This window comes from Trachemys scripta, chromosome 1, assembly GCF_013100865.1.
Source record: "Trachemys scripta elegans isolate TJP31775 chromosome 1, CAS_Tse_1.0, whole genome shotgun sequence".
NCBI lineage: Eukaryota > Metazoa > Chordata > Testudines > Emydidae > Trachemys > Trachemys scripta.
Window position 1 is genome coordinate 217,202,812 of NC_048298.1, and position 22,748 is coordinate 217,225,559.

General features: G+C 39.5%; 1 protein-coding gene across 4 annotated transcripts in view; it reads right to left on the reverse strand.

Moving 5' to 3' along the window:
• WWC3 (WWC family member 3) overlaps window positions 1-22,748 on the reverse strand; it is a 150,406-nt gene that overhangs the window by 12,167 nt on the left and 115,491 nt on the right. For 3 of the 4 annotated variants that reach the window (XM_034757234.1, XM_034757225.1, XM_034757254.1), the window contains 7 exons: window positions 22,042-22,610; window positions 14,225-14,345; window positions 12,956-13,033; window positions 11,192-11,278; window positions 9,538-9,730; window positions 4,893-5,060; window positions 3,835-3,986 (listed from right to left, as the gene is read on the reverse strand). In XM_034757234.1, the coding sequence (XP_034613125.1) occupies window positions 3,835-3,986; window positions 4,893-5,060; window positions 9,538-9,730; window positions 11,192-11,278; window positions 12,956-13,033; window positions 14,225-14,345; window positions 22,042-22,610 (1,368 nt within the window). The remainder of the gene's footprint in view (window positions 1-3,834; window positions 3,987-4,892; window positions 5,061-9,537; window positions 9,731-11,191; window positions 11,279-12,955; window positions 13,034-14,224; window positions 14,346-22,041; window positions 22,611-22,748) is intronic. The other variant, XM_034757243.1, reaches the window with a different exon arrangement.

The window sequence follows — 22,748 nt, forward strand, 5'->3', positions numbered from 1 at the left end:
ATTTGAAGTGCATGCCCAGATGAGTCACTCAAAATAGAGAGGAACTTGTTTTATCCAATATGGTAGAGTCCAGGGATTCCATTATGTCCACTCTGGGCAAGTTCTGCCCTGATAATAAAGTAAGTTTTGCTAATATGTGCTACCATACCAGACTGCATGTTGCACTTTAATTCTATTAAATTGCTTTCCTTAATTTAGCAATTGTTTGGGTTATGCAAAAACTAGCTCTCTACTTTGAGGACAATTAAATGCAGTTTAACTTTACTCCATAACAATCTCCTTGGTATTCCCCGTTCCCCAAACAGCATAGTAAATTTTGTCCTCCACTGCAAACAAAATCTTACCACAATTTTTGAGTTGTGAGAAATTCTCAGAACCAGATCTGGATGGATTACCTATTTCTAAAATGGGTTCTCTGGGAATTTCTAGGCTCCACCTCCTGTGTGTACTGATTTAACAAAGTTGTGGGTGGCAGAGGGTGAAAGGATCCTGCTATAGTAATATATGCCAGGAAAAAGTCATGGTTTACTTTGGACACCTTTAGCACTTTCTAGCAGCTGGTATCTCATCAGGACCACAAAAGAATTCAACAGATTAGTCTGCAATGATGTAAAAGCAGAATGGAGCTGAAAAATAAAACAACAGGTGAAGTAGCAATTCTGGGATGAAGGTCCTTAAATCTGAATGGCTGTCTAAGAAACTGAGAGGATTAAAGTTGGAACAAACCTGCAGTCAAGAAAAGTGATAACAATTAAAAAAAAAGGTACTCCTTTTGTTAGAATAATTCAAAATTTTGGTCATATTTAATCTCTGATAATCTAAACATCTGATAGCAATGTTGTTTTCAGAAATATGCACAAGTTGATGCACAGGCTTTCCAGTTTTAGGTAATTTAGTTTACTAGATATGTGGATCAGAATTTTGTGTCCATTTATAGGCTTCATAAAACCTAGTTCAACATTATTTAAATAAATTTCCATATTGGACTCAGTAAAATTTTCAGAAGTGCCTAAGTGTTTTAGGAGCCTAAATCCCACTGGCTTTCAATGAGGCTTAGGCTCATAAGTGACAGTCATTTTTGAAAATAGAAAATATGGTCAGTTACCTCCGGTAACTGGTTCTTCAGTATGGGCTGTTCACACAGATTCGACTCCTGGTGCACATGCACCTCAGACATGCAAGATCGGACTCTTATGGCCATTGATCAATTGGAGCCATGCCTGCACCCTAGATACCCTTGCACCATCTGCAGCCTAAGCTTAAAGGGCTGAGTAGGCCCAACCATCCCTCAGTTCCTTCACCAAAACAGAATCTCAGAAGTAGGACTCCATAGTAGCGAGGAGAGAAGGTGGGTCATGGAATCCATGTGGACAACACATCTCAAAGAACCACAATTACCATAGGGTAAATAACCGTTATTTGTTCTTCAAGTGATTGTCTGTGTAGATTCCATTCTTGGTGATTAACAAGTCATTATCTGTTTGCGTGGAGGTGTATGCTAGTGACTGTGGAACAGCCCTTCCAAAAAACATGCATCTGATTTGGAAGCTTCTACCAAAGAATAGTGTCTTGTACAGGCATGGCCCGAGCTCCATATAGTGCCCTACGAATTTCATGTACAGGGACATTGTTCAAACAAGCAGCAGAACGTGCCTGAGCCCTAGTGGAATAAACTCTAATATGATCAGGCAGATCTAACCTGGCTAACTCCTAGCATGTCCTTATACAGTTGGAGATCCACTTAGATAACTTCTGTAAGGATACAGGATATCTTTTAGCTCTATCTGCAAAGATGACAAATAGTCTAAGTATGTTCCTGAATGATTTTGTCCTGTCAATGTAAAGAGACAGTGCTCTTACTACAAGTGTGTGAAGGTTGGCTTCCTCTGGGGCTAAGTGAGGCTTGGGGAAAAAAATGGGATGTGAATGGATTGGTTTATATAAAACACAGACAACTTTGGGCAGTAACTTGGAATGAGGCCTGATAGTGACCCTGTCCTTATGAAACACTGTACAAGGAGAACATGAGGGCTTGAGTCCACCCTACCCTTTAAGCTGAGGTAAAGGCTATTAATAAGGCATTTTTAATTGACAGGTGGTACACGATAGGATTGATGGGAACAGGTGGGTGGTGCTCCTTTCTGCCTGTCAGAGGATGTCAAGATAGTGATGGACACATGAAAACTCTGAGAAGATGGGGCCTGAGAGTTCAGGGTGGAATCTTGGCTCTCCGGGCACCAACAGAAAGAGACTGACCAGGTGGCTGAGGCCTGTAGTCTTCCACTCAATGTCTGAAGAGGCTTACATTGACCTCTTGAGGTGTGCGCTTGGAGAAAGATTGAAAAATGGAACATTGCCCCAGAATATGTCCCTCTCCTCTGCACAGTAGACACTGGGAGTGCCGATCAATAGACATCAAAATATTGTACAAGAGATAGGTCTTGAATCCTAGAGATTTCACTTCTGCCACATTTCTATTACATATTGCTAGCCTAACTGAAGTTTTCTAGCATATGTGAATCTTATTTAAGAAGTCATTAACTTTTTATAGTATATATATTGCCAACAGGCAATTAACAAAGATAAATAACACTAGTTCACTGTGCAGAGAAAAGGTGGACACTGCAGGGATTCCATCTCACTGCCACAGGTAGTAAGAAAGAACTAAGGGATAGTTGGGCCCACTCTGCCCTTTATATCCTCAGATGGAGAATGTGAGGACATCTAGGGCTGATACAGCCTAAATGGACACAGCTGGCAAAAAGTATCCAATCTCATGTACATGTGGTATAAGCATACCAACAGTGAAATCCATGTGGACAACATATCTTCACTCATATCATATCAACATAAGCCCTTAAGTCACTCAGGCACTTCTGAAAATGTTACTCTATATATGAATAAATTCAGGATTAGTTGAGTATTTCAAAAAGGAATCACCATAACAAGAAAACTCTCAGAAGCATGATGACGCTCTGCTGACAATTGTAATCCACCCATGCTGCATTTTACCAGAGAGTTATGGTGTTTTATAAAATTCAGTAAAATGCTCCATGGAATCAGTGTTGCGAATGTTCTTAATTTTTGCACATTCCCTACCCTGTCCAGTTGAGAGCACTGTAGTATCTCTAGTGTCCAAACTGGATCTTTTTGCTCTTATTGTAAGTAAGTGAGAGTAGTTAGGAGAATAGAATACTGTGGGATTGTTAACGTATAACAAAATCAATCCCTCCCTCCCTCCCTCTTTCACCAGAAAATGCATCCTTTTATAGTGTGAACAACTCATTTCTAATTTTTGTACAAGGTCATATATAAACAATTTAAACACATAAATGTGTATGGCCCAATCCTGAACACACGTGTATAGGTGTTTGCAAGGTCAGGACATGAACTGTCTACATTTCAATTTTGTTTCTTCTGCAACATGCAGTTTTATTTAAACTTCCCTTCATGAATACGACAGAATTTTAATTAAAGGGCATATTCTATTCTAGAAAGTGACTGCAACAATGGCATTGCAGGGTTCCCTGCTTTCTGTTTCACAATATCTCCATGCTACATGTACTCAGTTTGTAACAAAAAGACATTTTCCACCCCCTTCCTAGCTGCCATCACTGCAAACTCAACCTGGGATCTGAGAGGTAAGCTTGGTTCCTTCCTGCTTGCATGTGATGATAGGCTATAATGATCTTATACACTGAAAACAGGCAGGGAGCAGAACTCAGAGTAAGGTCTGTTGTTTTTACAGTTGTATTTGAGGACAGAACCACAGTGTAAACTTCAGCCAAGATCTTACAAGTTCTTTTTGATCAGGGTTTAACCTAATATTTTTACCTCTCTGATACAGCTTCTGCCTGATCTTCCTTTCTTTCAATCTCTAGGATTTCTTCCTCTGTGTACTCCAATTTCACTCTCTCTTCTGCCAGCTCTCTCTCCACTGCTTCCAGCTGAGCTGTGGTCCTAGCTAATAGGGCTGTCACTGCATCCTGAAAGAGAAAATGGGCTTCAAATGGAACAGCTTCAACCAGCACTTTGCTTTTATGGAGTATTCAGAATAAAAGAAGTGTGTCCTGAATCATGACTTTATACTCACCAGGTGACCGAAACATAAATGCTGTTCAGTTACTGGAACTCCCCAAAGAGGTGGCAGCCTTTCATTGGGAAAGGGTGAATGTTTTAAGTTTATTTTAAATAGCAGTAATAGGATTAGGGTTGAGCACTTGCGTAAGTGCTTGCAGGATCTGAGCCTTTATTCTAGCAAAGTGTGGAAAACTGGATAAGACTTGTGATTTCTTTTAAAGATACTGGAAAATGTAAGATATTTACAGATTCTTGAGTATTAGTGTATACAACTAGAAGAAAAAACAGCCTAATACTAATAATCTTTCACAGAGAAAGGAATTAACCAGTTACAATGCAGTGTTCCTTACACTGAAAAAAATAAGTTTGCTACTTCTATTTTATAAAATACTTTCAAAATACTGGTTTTTAAATCATCATCAAATACTGCCATTAACAGAACACAAAGCACTCTCCCACATTAGAAAACTATATTTTCTACTAAAATTCAGTGGTTCTGAAACTTTGTACGATGACCCTTTTTCTACAGCCTAAATGCTGCAGATTAGTTGAACAATTTAGCAGGGAAAAATCAGACCTCTTTTCAAGACGCACATTTCTTCTGCTTTGATTATCCGTGCACATATGATTTAGCATTCTATTGTAATAGAACATTCATTTTTTTCTTTTGACGGTAACCCTTCCAACAAAAACAAAGTTAAAATTTCACCTATGTGTGCAGATAGTATACAAATTCCACACAGGAACACAAACAAACTTGTAGAGGATGAGGCTCCACTTAAAGTTAACAAACTGCTCCTTCCTGGCCATACCGATTTCACTGTAGTCGTATTTCCAGAACTCTGTGGAGTGCTTTCTTCACACTGATTTTTGTCCTTCGCCCTTTGTGGGTCTGAACCAGTGAATATCTGGACGGGATACCAGTGAAGCTGCATCTCAGTGGAACTCTCATGATCAGCCAGGCTAATCTGAGCAATGCCCTGTAAAAATGATAGGCCAAAATAACCAAAGAAAACAATATACCACTTCCCATTCACAGAACTATCCCATTTAATAGAAATACTGCATCAAAATAGTGCACCTTACGGGTGACTTGAAATGGAAAAAAATTATAAAGTCTCCCTTGTTTTGCTTATTTATGATGTATATAAAAAAAAAAAAAAACTTTCTTCCCACCCCCCATCCCCACAAAAGAGAAGGGTTTTGTTTTTTTTTAAATTAAGAGTCTAATTGCTAAGTTTGATGTTCCTGAGGTTTACTGGATGCTGTGTTAGCAATCTGAGCTCTTAATCTTTTACAAAGACAGCTTTTCGCTCAAGGGTTTACTAGTATATTTGAGTTAAATTGTCATTAATGAAAAAAATTAATCTGAATAAAAATCACTACTGTTCTCAGTTAATCAAGTTTCATTTGCAAGATCTCTCTGATGTTATAATTCTACCAGTTTTCCATTCATTGGGGGAGGAGAGGAGGAGGGAGGAGAAGAGAGATGAGATAGACAAGACCAGAATTGCTATGTAAAAAACTAGTAATAAAAACTTTCACGCTTTCCTAATACATCATAAAGAAGCCAAATAGGGAATAAACAAAATTTGTTTCCTTTGTAAGTCACCTTTAGATGTCCCAAAATTCAAGGGGGCAACAAAGAGGGATGAAGTGTATTTAGCCTAATTCACCCATCTACAACGTATGCCTTTATCTAGCTAGAAATGGGACATTACATTTCTATGCTATGAGCCTACCAGCAGGGGTCTCTTTCATTGAAATGAGTTATGTAAAAAGTATGGCTTAGATCTCTCACAATACAGGTTGGCTGAAGAAGTGTCTCTAACAATACAGTAAGTTAGTAAATGTTTTCAGAAATTTTAATTTAACTTTAAGCAGATTTTAAAAAAGAATTAATTAGAAAACATGTAAAGTATTTATTTTATTGTGTTTCCATGCCAAAAGTTCCCCGGGGCTCTGTTTAAACAGATGGACAGAGGACAAGGGACAAATGACTTTGAAATGAACAAAATAAAAAATATTGGGAAATAAATTATGGAGGATATAACAATTTTATGTCAATATTGCATACCACAAAGGAAGACACTATTCATTTGGTATATTTGTTGTATCATCAAAAAAAGGACTGCCTTGTTCCACAGCTGATGTTTATTTTGGCTCAATACTAGAGAAAAACATCTTTTGCAGATACTGACACTAAACATCAAAGGTGGAGGGTCCTATTACAGAGGTTTGTATTTGTTTTTTTTAAAGGCACAAACATTCCTCCAGGAGAAAGCTCTGACAGTCAGAGAAAGATTAGTTGAGTCAAACAAGGACTGCAAGATAGAAACTATACAGTAACTTTCATACCTTTACTTCTTTCCTATATCCGTGAAGTCTAGGGCTACTTGGGAGAAAAGACAGTTACCTTTTCCGTAACTGGTGTTCTTTGAGATGTGTTGCTCATGTCTATTCTACAATAGGTGTGCGTGTGCGCCATGTGCACCAGTGTTGGAAGTTTTTCCCCTAGCAGTACCCGTAGGGGAGCGCCCCTAGCTGCGCGCTCCCCCACCCCTCAGTTCTTGACATGCCCCATGGATGGGGAGCGATGCCAACTAGTAGATGGCACCAGGGAGGTCGCCGTGCACTGACCTAAAGCCTAAAGTCTCTCTCTCTCTCTCTCAGTCCGAGGCTTAAATGACTTGCAAATCTTACAGCGATTGTTGAGATGAGATTCACCCAAACAGCGTAAACAGTCCGCGTGCGGATCGCTCGCTGGCATCGGGCGCCTACAAGTGTCGCACAACTTAAAATCCGGGTGCAGGGCATGCCCTGGTCCGGGCACACTAGCTAAACTAAACTAAAACTAATCAAGTACTAACTACAGGTCACATACACTGAACAAACAAGAGTTCTGGGGACAAGCTACAGCAAAGCTGGAGCAGAGCAGTTCCAAAGCACCTTCACTGGTGGCAAGAAGGAACTGAGGGTGGGGGGAGCATGCAGCGCCCCTTATACCGCGTCATGGAGGCGCCACTCTAGGGATTGCTAGGGGAAAAACTTCCGACACCGGTGCATGTGGCGAGCACGCACACCTACTGTGGAATACACATGAGCAATCACTCGAAGAACAACATTTCTTAGTTTCTCTCTCCATGGGATAAGAGGGAAGATCCTTTCATGGATTGAGAACTGGTTAAAAGACAGGGAACAAAGGGTAGGAATAAATGGTAAATTTTCAGAATGGAGAGGGGTAACTAGTGGTGTTACCCAAGGGTCAGTCCTAGGACCAATCCTATTCCACTTATTCATAAATGATCTGGAGAAAGGGTAAAATGTGAGGTGGCAAAGTTTGCAGATGATCCTAAACTGCTCAAGATAGTTAAGACCAAAGCAGACTGTGAAGAACTTCAAAAAGATCTCACAAAACTAAGTGGTTGGGCAACAAAATGGCAAATGACATTTAATGTGGATAAATGTAAAGTAATACACATTGGGAAAAATAACCCCCACTATACATACAATACAATGGGGGCTAATTTAGCTACAACTAATCAGGAAAAAGATCTTGGAGTCATCGTGGATAGTTCTCTGAAGATGTCCATGCAATGTGCAGCGGCAGTCAAAAAAGCGAACAGGATGTTAGGAATCATTAAAAAGGGGATCTAGAATAAGACAGAGAATATCTTATTGCCCATATATAAATCCATGTACACACACATCTTGAATACTCCATACAGATGTGGTCTCCTCATCTCAAAAAAGATATACTTGTTCCCATAATATAAGAACTAGGGGCCACCAAATGAAATTAATGGGCAAACAGGTTTAACAAATAAAAGGAAGTTCTTCACATAGCGCCCAGTCAACTTGTGGAACTCCTTGCCTGAGGAGGTTGTGAAGGCTAGGACTATAACATGGTTTAAAGAGAACTGGATAAATTCATGGAGGTTAAGTCCATTAATGGCTATTAGCTAGGATGGGTAAGGAATGGTGCCCCAGCCTCTGTTTGTCAGAGGGTGGTGATGGATGGCAGGAGAGAGATCACTTGATCATTACCTGTTAGGTTCACTCCCTCTGGGGCACCTGGTGTTGGCCACTGTCGGTAGACAGGATACTGGGCTAGATGGACCTTTGGTCTGACCCAGTACGACCATTCTTATGTTCTCTTGTTTAATCAAGGCTGAATTGAGCTTTGAATTTTTTCTGTGGGAAAAATCACTCACAGGGGTACAGAACGCAGGCATCAATGGTGGCAGAGAAAGATGAACATGATACATAGATCAAAGGCATGGAGAAAGAAGGCTGTGATCTTCTTTGAACAGTTTTTGGAATGACAACACAGGAGGTCACCACTATGAGTATGAAGGACAATTTCACAACTGAAAGAGTATGTGAGAATATCCATTTTCAGGCCACTAAGAAAGGATGGTTTGTATACAACACTTTGAACTGTTCTTTTGTCAATCTTTGGTGGCAGCAGCAACTATATAAATCTTTTACCTTTTCCAACACAATTTTCTAAGTAATAATATATTATTAGTATTCTTAACCTACCAAATCTCTCAGGAATCAGTGGCACCAGCATTCTATTCATTTTAGTAAGGCTCTGCATTAAAACAGTGATGAAATACAGGCAGTCCTCGGACTTGTGACACAATTGGTTCCTGAAAATTGCATTGTAAGTCTAAATACTGTAACTCGGAACCGCAATCCACTCCATTGCAGGACCGAGCGTCGTAAAGTACTGTCGTAAGTCGAATCAGGGTGTCAATTCAGAAGCATTGTAAGTGCCGTTCGTAAAGTCGAGGACTGCCTGTAACACCACAAATATACAGCAAGTAATATTTAAGATGTTGGCATTCTCCAAGACCGGTAACTCTTTCCTTTTAGCTAATTTCTTTTAAACATTTAAAGGGGGATTTTCAAAAATTCTTAAGTGAACGAAGAGCACAAGCCCACTGACTTTGAAAATGGCTTTTGAAAATTCCATCCTTAAATTATATTTAATTACAGGCAGTCCTTGACTTTACGACGTTTGACTTACGATGAACAGCCCTTACGATGCTTCTGAATTGACACTCTGATTCGATTTATGACAACTGGTTTAGACTTTACGACGCTGGGTCCCGCAATGGAGTGGACTGCGGTTCCGAGTTATGACATTTAGCCTTACGCCACAATTTTCAGGAACCAATTGTGTCCTAAGTCTGAAGACTGCCTGTACTTCTTGTTTATAAGATAAACCTCAAACAAACAATTATATCAGTTATTTTTGTTATCTACACAGAAAAATAGCCCTGATTATGACTAATCCAAAGAGATGCTCCATATCACTCCCTTCAAATTCCAGCTACACTTCTCTTATGCTTAAGAAAAAAAATAAGTACTTTTGGTGTCCTTTGCTGATATCGAAGTTACTTTTATTAACAAAACCATACTATTTTTCAGGAAAAATAGACCACTTACCAAAAGTTCTTCTTGCTGCTGGTGGTCAACTGAACAAATATACAGCTGCAGCGATTTTAATTTCAATGCACTTGAATGCACAGGGATTCGGAAAACTTCATTAAATATTAATGGAGTTTGGAATTCCAAAGCTCTAGAGCAGTAAGTGGTTGGTGTGCCTGACTCCAGTGGAGGTAAGTAAACTCGAACATGTCTGGGAACAGCAAAACAAGCAAAAAAACAGCACAACTGAAATAAAGAAAGCTAGGTTCAAATTATTTTTTAAGTTTCTAAAAATCAAACTGAACAATAAAAATAAATGTAATTTCTACATTCACGACACACACTTGCATCTCTTCATTAAGGGAGTTTAGTCTTGCATTCGTTAAGTGAAAGAAACACGAAGTTGAGCAGTTCTTCCACTTTCCAACACTACTGATTAACCCAGAGACGTTACAATATAGCTACTGTTATTGTGTCCTGTCACCGCCCCCCACCTCGGAGTTTTGCCTGAAAAGTTAGGCAGGAGGGAAGAAAAAAAAAAAGTCATGGAGGGTGCCTTACGATTGACAATCCCTTACTTGCTTCTTTCACCGATGAACGCCAAGCCCAAATTAATAGTCACTACCTTTCTGGATGACTGTCACTACACATGGCTCTCTTCAGAGACTATCAAAATCTCTTTTATTACACAGGAGCATGCATTGCACAATACAAGATGATCACCTTCTCCTTACCATCCCCTTCTATTCCCAAGAAAACCAAACCTTTGTATTCTATATATGGCAGCAGACTAACATTAGGATAGTGACCCAACTTATTTTGAAATTATTTTTAGCTGTAGCTTTGGGGAGAGGGGAAAGAGGAGAAGGAACAAGCTATATGATCAAGAGGCTTTATGTTATATCAAGAATCCCATTGGAATGATTTACTTTACAACACTCAACAATTCTACAGTACATCAACTTTCCAAAGTTTTCAGGCAAGTTCTTTGGTCAGAAATAAAATCAGACAACAGAATTTTCATGGCCCCTATTATTTCTCATTAATTTAGAGATATATTGTCAGCTAAATTTCATCTGATGTTTAAATACAGAAATTATATTTCTGTATCATTGGGTAAGAAATATTGTAAATACACCTAATTATAAATGTAGGGATATGTTCTCTATATTGTGGCAAAGGAATGGAAGTGATGAACTGTCATGCTAAAAGACCAGATGTAGAGAGACTATAATTCCTCATTCTGAAACTCTGTCAGATAATTTCTTTGTTTAAATTAGATTATCTTTATGGATTCTATCCCAAATGGTCTTTATAGCTGCAAAACCTACAGAAATACACAGTGCTCCTGGGCTTTACAGCTGGATTATTACAATTACCTAAGGGTCATAAATCATTACTTATGCGAGTAAAGGTTGCCATGATTGGGCCTCTAAGACAACTATTTCCACCTTAATGGTCACTTGTTAATGTCCCTGAATATTAATACAACCCCCTACCCCTCACCCCCCAAACTAGATGGCTATCAAAACATACAAATTTTCATTCTTCCCCAAATATTGTACTATTTTATACAAACTGCATCTAGCCAGATTTATTATACATGTATGCTTGGGGAACAAAATAAGTAACAATCTGTAATAATCAGACCTTTGGTGATATTTGAGCTTACATTTTGCAGCCTTCTTTCACAACAGGACCAGTAAAGTTCTTCAACTCTAACACATGGACCAGGAGACACTCACTTCCACCATCATGCCTGGAAAAATAAATTGCCTGAGTAAGTTAGCAGAACTCAGTGATTAGCTTGCCAAATTTGGATGGAAGAATAAAAATGTTACAAGGAAGAAAAACAGCTCTGTTTAGAATAAGATAAATCTTTTATGCACGTGTGGTTGAATGAAGTCAGTTAAAACTCTGTTGATAGCCAATGTGATTCTGGGAATCACATTCTGGTAAGAGAAACACAATATTATTACACTACACTAAAGAATCTATCAGAACCAACAATATAAGAATCAAGTACTATTAAATAAAATAAAATAAAAAAAATCTCATCCCTGCTCCCATGCTGCCAACCCTCAGCTACAACTGGGGCTAATCTATCCACAAAAGTTGTATTGCTTTCATTATATGGCTATAGTTAGAGCAGTACAACCACCTTAATGTATATGAGGCTGTATTAGCATGAAGATGCGTTATGCCACTAGAGTGATTTTCATATGGGAAGGGGAATAAGCTAATACAGGGGTTAGGCACCTTTACACTGATTTAACTGCATGCACACTAAGGGTACATCTACACAACCCGCCAGATTGGCGGGTAGTGATCGATCTATCGGGGATCGATTTATCGCGTCTAGCATAGACGTGATAAAATCGATCCCTGATCGCTCTGCCGTTGACTCCGGAACTCCACTGCGGTGAGAGGTGGAAGCAGAGTCGACGGGGGAGCGGTAGCTCTGCTGTTGACGCCGGAACTCCACTGCGGCGAGAGGTGGAAGCAGAGTCGACGGGGGAGCGGTAGCGGTCAACTCGCCGCCGTCCTCATGGCCAGGTAAATCGATCTAAGATACGCCAACTTCAGTTACGCTATTCGCGTAGCTGAAGTTGAGTATCTTAGGTCAACACCCCTCCCCCCCCAGTGTAGACATAGCCTAAGAATTGTACCAGTGTAACTATATTGATAAACACCTCTGAACATCAGTTGCAGTTTGCCATGGTCTACATTCTTTCGCTAATTCACGTGCTGTATAAATAAGAGGTAACTTTTTCCTGTCAACATGAATTTGGAAACTGAACAAACAAGTTAAACCTATTAGCTGAGATTCTGTGCTGCACCTCTTACAGGCACAGAGCAGAACTCGTGGCCTAGATGGAGGACTGCTCTGGGGGCTGAGAGGCCCCTGGCATAACACAGCCTTGGTGGCCTGTATAGGTGCCCATGGCTGTCATACAGGTGGCAGTGCTACCTGAAATCCCTGCAGCAGTGTGTGCTGTGACCAGCCCTCCCCGCAGTACCAGGGCTTGCAAGGTGATACACGGGAGGCAGCCTTAAACCTGTCTTCCACTGTGCCTTACGTGACACTAAGGGGCCAGAGAAAGGTGATGATCTCATGTACTGAGACAAATCCTCATCTTCTTACTCACACAAGAATTCCAAACAATGAAAAGGATACTGTGGAAACAGATGGAAGGATGGAAAAGTGCGGCAAACCAGGTGCTCCTTTGCCAACCAAGGTAGAGGGAACTGAATGGAATGCCTGACGGTAGTATTAATATACTGCAGTGGTTGGCGCATGATGTCCAGTAAGGGCCTGTTTCATGCCCACACCCAGCTAGCACTGCCCTCAGTGTTCAAAGCTTAATAGATAAGACCCTAGAAGGAGAATCCTGGTGGGCAGTATCTACTGAAGAACCCAAGTATCATTACTTACAGGAATCCAACATGTATCTGTGGTTCTTCACTACTAGCAACAACATCACTGTAAACAGGGTCTTCAACATCCTCATTCCTACATGGGAAAAAAAAGCCAACTGTAACCTAAACGCTGATTTAGAGGGTTTTTTTTTTTTTTTAAATGAATAGAATGGATATATCCATTTAACATGCAAAAAAATGGATAGAAGCTTCGTGACTTGTTTTGTGACCTGAAACACTGCAAATCAGAAAACATGGGAAAAGCTCATTAGGTAATCTAGGGTATGTCTAAATTTCAGTCAAACACCCGCAGCTGGCCCACGTCAGCTGACTCAGGCTAGCAGGGTTCAGGCTGTGGGACCATAAAGGCTCCAGCCCAGGTCCTTGGACCCTGTGAGGGGGAAAGGTTCCAAATCCCGGGATCCAGCCTGAACTCAAACATATACACTGCAGTTTTATAGCTCTGCAGCCCAAGCCCAGGTCAGCTGACACAGGCCAGCCACAGGTGTATTATTGCGATGTAGACGTACCCATAGCTAGGCTCCTGCCACTACAGGACATTCAGCTATATGTTCTACAGTGGTTACACTAGACCAGTGTTAAATGATGTAAGGCATGGGCCTTCTACAGCTTCACTGGAAAAACTATTCCACAGTCCAAGAGATGTCACTTTTAAAATGCTTTTTTTCCAAGATATTCTTTCTTTGATTACTGTTTTACAGTATTTACACACTTGTATATTGTTATACATCCTTCCCTTAATCATCATTTGGCCAAGCTACACATTTTAGTTTTACAATTTTCCACATAAGTCAATTATTCCTTCCCTTTAATCATTTTTGTTACCCTTCTGTTTCCAGAATTGTAAATAGTATTTCATAAAATATTGTTTTCATGTTGATAAAATATAAATAAAATACACAATGATAAACCCTGAAATCAGAAAGGTATTAGGACAGGATGAGACAGCCAAAATACTTCAGCAAGAGGAAAAAGCAGCATTTTACAAGTAAAAGGGGGAAAAAAATCTTATAGGTTGGCAGGAGTGGTACAGAGGTGGAAGTGACATACGAGCACTTGTGAAAATGACAGTGGAATGGCATGTAGCCAGCCTCCATTCTTTCTAAAGCATTTTAACCTAATATTCTTACATTATTAAATATTGGGCATTATGTATCAGATAAAAAAAATATATACCTATTTTAGAAATTTACAAACTATTTTTGCAGACTTTATGTGGCAGAAAAAGGACATTTCCAATTTATTGCGCATTTATACACCTGACCTTTTGCTTAAAGCTTCAAACACGCCACTGTCACTAGCCAGTGAATAATCGGATAGACATGCTGAGACTCGCCTGGCTCGCCTCGCCGACCTTCTTGCACTGTCTTCGCGTAGAGTTACGGCTATAACGGAGGGGAAAAATTAAAGAAAGTGTCAGGTTGAGGCAATCTCTCACAATTCATTATATAAAAAGCAAATTTAATATCTCTTAAACTGCCCAAACAAACATACAGTTGATGTAAATACAATTACACATGCTGGAACATTATTGCAACTTAGAAAAATAGTAAAATGGATTGGAGTTCCTTTGCTGGAGAATTTAGGAAGGCTGTTAATGGCTAATTTCTCCATAACAAGAGAAGATATAAACTGATCTACTCATTATGCAATGTATTTCTGAGAGACCCGCCACCACCAATGGGGTAAGCCTTAAACTGCCTCAATCCCAGCATATATACACACTATATCCTAATATTAGGATTTACCTATTAACCATCCCTTTATAAATGTGTGCCACATTGGAAATATCCATAATGCCTATTTCTTTTAACCTAGCTAAAAAGGAAAGATTTAGGAAGTAATTTGCTGTTGGTAGTACGGGGTTTTTATTTGTTTTTTTAAAAGTTAATTCCCCCAACCACAAATCAAACTGGCTTAATCAGACCATAGTAACAGCTTCTACTTGCAGCATGAGGCACACTGTCAAAATGGACCTGAACCTGACAAGTAGAGCTGGATGGCCATTTTTTTAAAATAAAAAAAATAAAATAAAAAAAAAATTGAAAAATGATGATATTTAAAAAAAAAAAGATGACATTTCCCCTTCTCCCTGCCCCTTACCAGCAAACTCAAACAAAAATAGTATGGACAATCACTTTCATATCATAAAGTATATAACAGAATGTATGCAAAATAGTTTTGCATATGCAAGTGAGTATTGCCGTGTAGAACCTCAAATGGGCATGCACAAGTGACAGTGCTCAAGAACTGAGTGCATATGCAAAGTTACGCACATTCAAAAGGCCCTATATGTTTTGAAATTCCATGTCTTGAGTCTGAGAGATACCAAACTGATTTACTTAAGTGTTTCCTCATTGCACAGGTATCGCAGATGATCTTTCCAAATTTAATTTTCTTTCCCTCAAAGGAAAAATTAAAACAGAAAGCAGGAAAGCAACTAAAACGTTTTAAGGGAGGTGAGTAGTGAGATGTGGCATTCACAAGTGGGGGAAAATAGAAACACATCATTCCCCTATCCATGCTGTGATATTTCAAGGGGTGGTTTTGAGTTGCATCAAACTGCAACAAGCAACCCCTTAAGGCAACTGTTTGTTTGCACGTGCATGGATGGTAATGGACAGTATATTGGAAAAAAAAAGATTAAAGCATACAGCCTATTACCATGGAGAAAGTACACAATGTATATCCTACTACAAACAAATAGCACAATTAATTAATAAGTGCATCCTAAAGATTAATTATTTTAATGAATGGCAGTAGAACATTAATATTCATGAAGGATGAAAAGCACCCCCCAGTGCAAAGGGCTAGCCCACTGCTGGGCATATGTGATGCACAGGCCTTGGGCAGATCCTCTGAACTAAGGTGAATCTCAGCCCCTTTTGAGTGTAATATGAAGAGGACCACACGATTACTTATAATGTCATGCTCACGAAAGCCCTCAAATTACTACTGCACGTGTGCAGCTGCTGGTTTTCAAATATCAGTACCTGCTGTCACCAGAAAACTTTGATCAGGATTAAATTAATCATGTGTTTCAACCTTCCACTGGACAACTTCACGATGAAGTTTAGCTGTCACCTAGATCAATGGGTCTCAACCAGTGGTACACGTACCACTGCAGGTACGCAGAGGTCTTCTAGGGGGGACATTAATTCATCAAGATACTTGCCTAGTTTTACAACAGGCTACGTAACAAGCACTAGCGAAGTCAGTACAAACTAAAATCTCATTTTGACTATGACTTGTTTATACTGCTCTATATACTATACACTGAAATGCAAGTACAATATTTATATTCCAATTGATTTATTTTATAATTATATGGTAAAATGAGAAAGTAAGCAATTTTTCAGTAATAGTGTGCTGTGAAACTTTTGAATTTTTATGTCTGGTTTCGTAAGCAAGTAGTTTTTAAGTGAGATGAAACTTGGGGATACAAAAGACAAATCAGACTCCTGAAAAGGGTACAGTAATCTGGAAAGGTTGAGAGCCACTAACCTAGATGACTTACCTCGTTGGAAGCCTCATCTACGTTACAAACTCAAATGTTAAGAAAACAATGTATTTTGAGACTTGCAAAAGGTGAAAAGACCTGTGCAGAATCCAGAATTCAATCAACAAGATGCAAGAGGATCCAAGTGTTTGCCTTTGTCGTTTGATAACACACCATGTCTACCCTCCTCCAAATCTTAATGTTTCTAGCTATCAATATCTACCTGGGAAATTTAGACCTTCAGTCAGGAGCGTCCGAATCTCTTCCTAAATCAGTGGAAGTGTCTTTGAGCTTGAAGAAAGAACTAAGCTCTCGGGGATCATTGCTTCCCATCTTAATTGTCCAGTAGAGATCATCATGCAACACAATGCACTTACCAAAAATACAAGCAAACTTCTCAGTTCCAGGTAATTAGAGAAAGCAAAGGACTGAAGAAACGATATTCAAACTATGATGGTGTTTGCGCAATGCCCCACTATGAGGCCCTCAGGATGGTGTGTGACATTGGTGGGTTTTTTTATGCTACTCATTTCATTTTTTGGTTTGTCTACATGAAAAAGTAGCATCAGCATAATTTAAGGTGTGAAATTGAAGTAGTACATTTAACCGGTGCAAAAGGCTGGATGGACACTCTTATTTTAGTATAAGAGCAGCTTACTTTGGATTAGTTTAAGTCAATTAAGAACAGTTTCAGCTAGATTGATATAAGCCACTTTTACATCAAAATAAGTGTCACAAGAGCCTTTTGCACCAGTGTAACTGTATTAGCTTAAACTCCAACTCAAGTTACACTGCTGCAATTTTTCACTACATGGATGGCTTGTATGGATATAGGAGACGAAAGTAAACCTTGTAACCATAAGAGGCACTTTGCAAGCTCTCTGCTTTGGGCTGTCATCTTTTGGAATCTGTCCGGCCGGAAAAATTGCTCTCAAAATGCACGAAGGTGAAGCCATGAAAAAGTGATGTTACAATAATGTTGCAACTTACTAATGTTTTTACTGCTGCTTGGAGGCGACGGAAACACCTGATAATACACCTCTACCCCGATAGAACGCTGTCCTTGGGAGCCAAAAAAATCTTACCGCGTTATATTGAACTTGCTTTGATCCACTGGAGTGTTCAGCCCCGCCCCCCTGGAGCACTGCTTTACCGCGTTATATCCAAATTCGTGTTATATCGGGTCGTGTTATATCAAGGTAGCGGTGTATGAGGAAAATCCCACAGAATTTGGGAGAGGTGGCAAATGTCAGAACATGCCTTTGACTTGAAAAATCAACATGAAAAACAGCTTGACAACCAGGAAGTAACACCATGTTTTGGATTTCATGTAATGGGATTTGCCACAGGTTTTAGTCAAACAAAGTTGGAAACTGAAAAGTTTTATTTAAAATAAAATTTGGTATTTCTAGTGTAGAGGCAGCATCTCATCTTTTACTAGCTTACTCCATATCTTAAAAATTTGGATACAAAATACTGACCTACATTTTCAGAAATGACTCATGATTTTGCGTCAGCTGACACACCTTAAACAGGCCTGGTTTCAGAAAGTTCTTAGAATCCACTATCTGAAAAAGTGGACGTTTTAAGGTGTCTCAAACGAGCTGTTAAATAACTGAGGAACCAAAATCACCAGCTACTTTTGAGAATGTAACCCATGTTTCATGAACTTGGACTTTATGTGCTGTGTATCAGCTCAAAATGCATTTTAATAGCAGAGTTAAACCGTCTCCAGAAAACAAACTTATAATGGAGACACAAACAGACCCTAATCTGCAATGGTACTGTTGGGCATTATCAAGATATAATAAAGCTGAAGCTTACAGAAAAGTTTTTCTGAGAAGTCATCCGCAGCCATGAATATAATGTTTAGTAGACATAGCAAAAACTTATGTATCGTATGTATGATTAAACATATATAATGTGATACCAACTAAAATCCAATGTAGCTCAGCCACCCTCTTCTCCGCATGCAAGTCATACAGAACATACACACTGCACACACACAAAAACACGCTAAGCATTACAGGCAAAACCAGCATAATAAGTAATTCCAGGTTCACTTACAGTGAATTTTTCTGCTGTGCCGCATGAGAAACAAGATACAAAATGAAAAGCACATGGTGATAAATCAATTTTTCAATCTATGCCAATACTTTTTATACAAAAGATTATTTAGACTCTAATGGAAACTAGATACCTAAATAATTGTATCTGGATCTGAATTTTCCTCAAGTTTGGTAATGTTTGGAGCAAGGATTTTAACTTGGCCCATTGTAGAGATAAGGGTGGGCAGTGACATTTGGATCTAAATCCAAACTCCCCCCAAAGTTCAGGGTTGTAGATATGGATTTTCTCTTTGGGTCCCTCTTTACAAGAAAGCAGAATATTCCTCTATATTTAAATTAATATATAATTTAAACTAACAAAATTCGTGATGGAAGTTCTTTAAATTAAAATTCACGGAAGAGGAAACAGGAAAAAATGTAAAAGTTTAAAAACAATGTTCTATTCAGATGTGATTTTTTTCCCCCCTGTGATCTTTGCAAGCCTCTTCCTGCAAGTGAGTTGAATTCCAGGCTCAGTCAGGTTCTTTTTGTACACATCATAAAGTCACCACATATTTTAGCATATTCTCAGGAGAGATGCCAGACTGGAGGAGCAGCAGAGGTGCCGGTCAACACTGAAGTGCATAAACAAGACATTGTGTGAAGAAATCTTGAACACTGGCTGCATGCAGTAAACAACGGACTGTTTGCTGTGACTGTTGGTTCCTCCCCCACTTCCATGAGTAATAATGTTCATCAAAATTACTACACAATTTATTTTATTTGAATATTTAAGGAAGTTGTTTGCAGTGTTGTCAGAATTACAATTTGTTCCCTTTGCATTATGCTACGACACCAGTAGGTGGCAGCAACCAAACGCTTTGCACAAGAACTTAAAACCATAAAGCTAGCTCTAAACCTCAGAGTTCCAGTCTGTGGTATATGTACCCTGCCGGTACGTGAGCATCATGTTCCATCAATTCACTTCACAATAGTTCTTCAGGTGGTATGTGAACCAATAAAGTTTGAGAAAAGCTACTAGAAAACAGCCGCTATGAAACAGAATGCAAACTATCCAAGCCAATCAATTTACAGAGTGCAAAAGAGTCAAGAGCCTCGGCAAGAAATGTGAAGGGGGAACCATTTTTTCCTAAATATTTGTTTTAAAATTCACACATTAAAAGCAGCTCAAACGAACAACACCAGAATAATTCTTTGGCCTTTACTGTTTTTCTACTTCCAATGTAAATGTTGCATGCTATACACAGAGAAGAAACAGGTGAACACAGTGGAACGGGAAGCGCTCTAGTGACAAAAACAGAAGAGAATGTTTAAATGAAAGAAAAGACAGGAAAGAAAACTTCACAGGGGGTGGTAAGAAGAGTATAACTGAAGCAGCATCCCAGCCCCATTACAGCCTTCCTTAGCTCAGCACGCAAATCAGGTCTTCATTTCTAGAAACTATGTACAGGTAGGGACTTACCAAATACACAGCCATGAAAAACACGTCATGGACCTTGAAATCTGGTCTTCCCCGCAAAATCTGGTCTTTTGTGTATTTTTACCCTATATTATACCATATACTTTTACCCTATGCCTTCAGAGCTAGGTGATGAGAGAGTGGCGGCTGCTGGCTGGGCACCCAGCTCCGAAGGCAGCGCCACCGCCAGCAGCAGTGCAGAAGTAAGGGTGGCATGGGATGAACACATCCGCAAAATTTGCTATTTATGCCATGACCCACCCGTGAAAAATGTGTCATTTCTCCGTGATTTAATACACCCCTACTCATATTCAATTTGTGATCCACTATAGCCTGCAGATCCTTTTCACCAGCGCTACCACCAAGCCAGTTATTCCCCATTTTGTAGTTGTGCATTTGATTTTTCTTTCTTAAGTGTAGTACTTTGCACTTGAATTTCATCATGTTGATTTCAGACCAATACTCTAATTTGTCAAGGTTTGTTTTGCATTCTAATTCTGTTCTCCAAAGTGCTTGCAACCACTCCTAGCTTGGTTTCATCCGCAAATTTTATAAGCACTCCATTATCCAAGTCAGAAATGAAAATATGGAATGGTACCAGACACAGGACTGACCCACACAGGACCTCACTAGATATGTCCTCCCAGTTTGATAGCAACCATTGATAACTACTTTTTGAATATGGTCTTTTAACAAGTTCTATTCCCACGTTATACCACATTAATCTATACCATATTTCCTTAGTTTACATAAGAAAATATCATGTAGGACTATGTCAAAAGCCTTATTAAAATCAAGCTAGATCATATCTACAGCTCTCCCCCCCACCCCGCAATTCATTAAGCCAGTAACTCTGTCAAAGAAAGAAATTAGGTTGGTTTGGTCTGACTTGTTCTTGACAAATCCATGATGACTATTCCTTATAACCCTTGGACCCTTTAGGTATTTAATAAATTTGTTCCAGAATCTCTCCAGGTATTGAAGTTAGGCTGACTGGTCTATAATTCCCCAAGCGCTCTTTGTTCCCCATTTTAAAGGCAGGTACTATGCATGTCCTTCTCCAGTTCTCTGGGACCTCACCCATCTTCCATGAGTTCTCAAAGGTAACTGGTAATGGTTTATATGTGGGGAGCACCCATAATGAATGATCTATTGTGATCATTTGCAATACAAGTGGAATAGTAACTATTTCAGTATAAATGATATATATTTTTGAAAGTGTGTTGTGGTAACTACAGATTTTAGAGTAGAGTTATTGTAAGAGTATAACTGCCCCCCACCCTCCTACACTTCAAGATCTGGTAATCCCTAATGGTCTCAACCAGCTCACTTGTTTGTCTTCCCCCTAAACTCCTGTATGCATGTCAGTTCACGTAAACAGAATAGGTGCTGGGTGGCACCCATCCACCCCAATTCTGGGGTAAATAACACTCACACGTAGACATTACATACCATGCGCACACAAATCAAGGAATACAGTAACACCATAGACTTACAAGCCGTTGTGTTTGCCTGCCTCATACAATTGTAAAACAAAAGGGTCTGATCTGCATGAACAAGGTAAATTTAAAAGGGGTAGTTACTGCTGTTACTTGTGTTCGGTCATTGTTTGTTCCTAGTTCAGCCAGTTCAGGTTGCATCCCCATTTTCCTCCATCAAACTTACTGCTATTACTAAGTGTTTTTGGCACACAAATAGAAGTGATATCAGCTGGCACAGTCTAAGACTGTTCAGGTTCTCTCATTCAGGATTTTTCCTAAGACGTAAGCATGCAGGCCTATTATTTTTAATCAACAAAATTGGCATATTTTCAGAAAAAGTACTGACGTTTCCATTAACAATTTATGTTAAAGTCTAAAAGAATTACTACATACACGCTCTGCACTTCACCTTTGAACAAAACATCAGATGTAGAATTGTTTTTTTAAAAATTAAATTAAAAAATAAATCGAACTGATAGCAGATTAAAATGCCATGCTTACATTTTTCTTGTGTTTTTCATTATCCCTTGAAGATTAGGTGAGACAAAATGGCAATGAAGAAAACAAACTCACCTCCACCAGTTTGGATGTTTGCCAGGTGTGGTCCCATTTCTTGCAGTCCATCATCCACGGGGTAGGCAGGCGTCTGTGATGAAGTTGTTCCTTGGGCATCGTCACCCAAAACCGAGGCCCGAGCTCTGCGCATTTCTAGGGCTCCTACACCCGCTATCTCCTCAAATCCTTCTGACATCTGGGCAAGTGGAGAATCCCGAGAAGCAGAAAGGAAGGGGGTGTCCAGAGGGGAACTTGGAGGGGACAACGATGACAAGGAGGACCGTGATGACAGGGATGCCAGGGATTGAGGAGTATCCAAGGACCTCCTTTGTTTATTGAAGTTACAATGTCCAGTGGAATCAGAGTACTGCACATCTTTACTGAGAGAATCAAATGGAATCAGGTCAAAGCGCAGATGTTGTGCATAGTCAGTAACACTGTCTGATTTGTCATACTGTGGGAGGCCATAGATGTCCGTGAAGCTGACAGAGCTTAGAGACCCTCTGCTGGACGCCAGTGATCCTCGGCTGGATGCCAGTGATCCCCTACTGCTGCCAGAAGACATTGTGAGGGTGCTAGCAGATAAACTAAAACAGAAAAAGATCCATTAATATATGAATTATATAGCTAGAAACACAGCACAGATAGAAAAATAATAACCCACATTAAGATAGAGGATTTTACATGCATTCAGCATTGTAATACTTAGGTTAAGGGCCATCTTT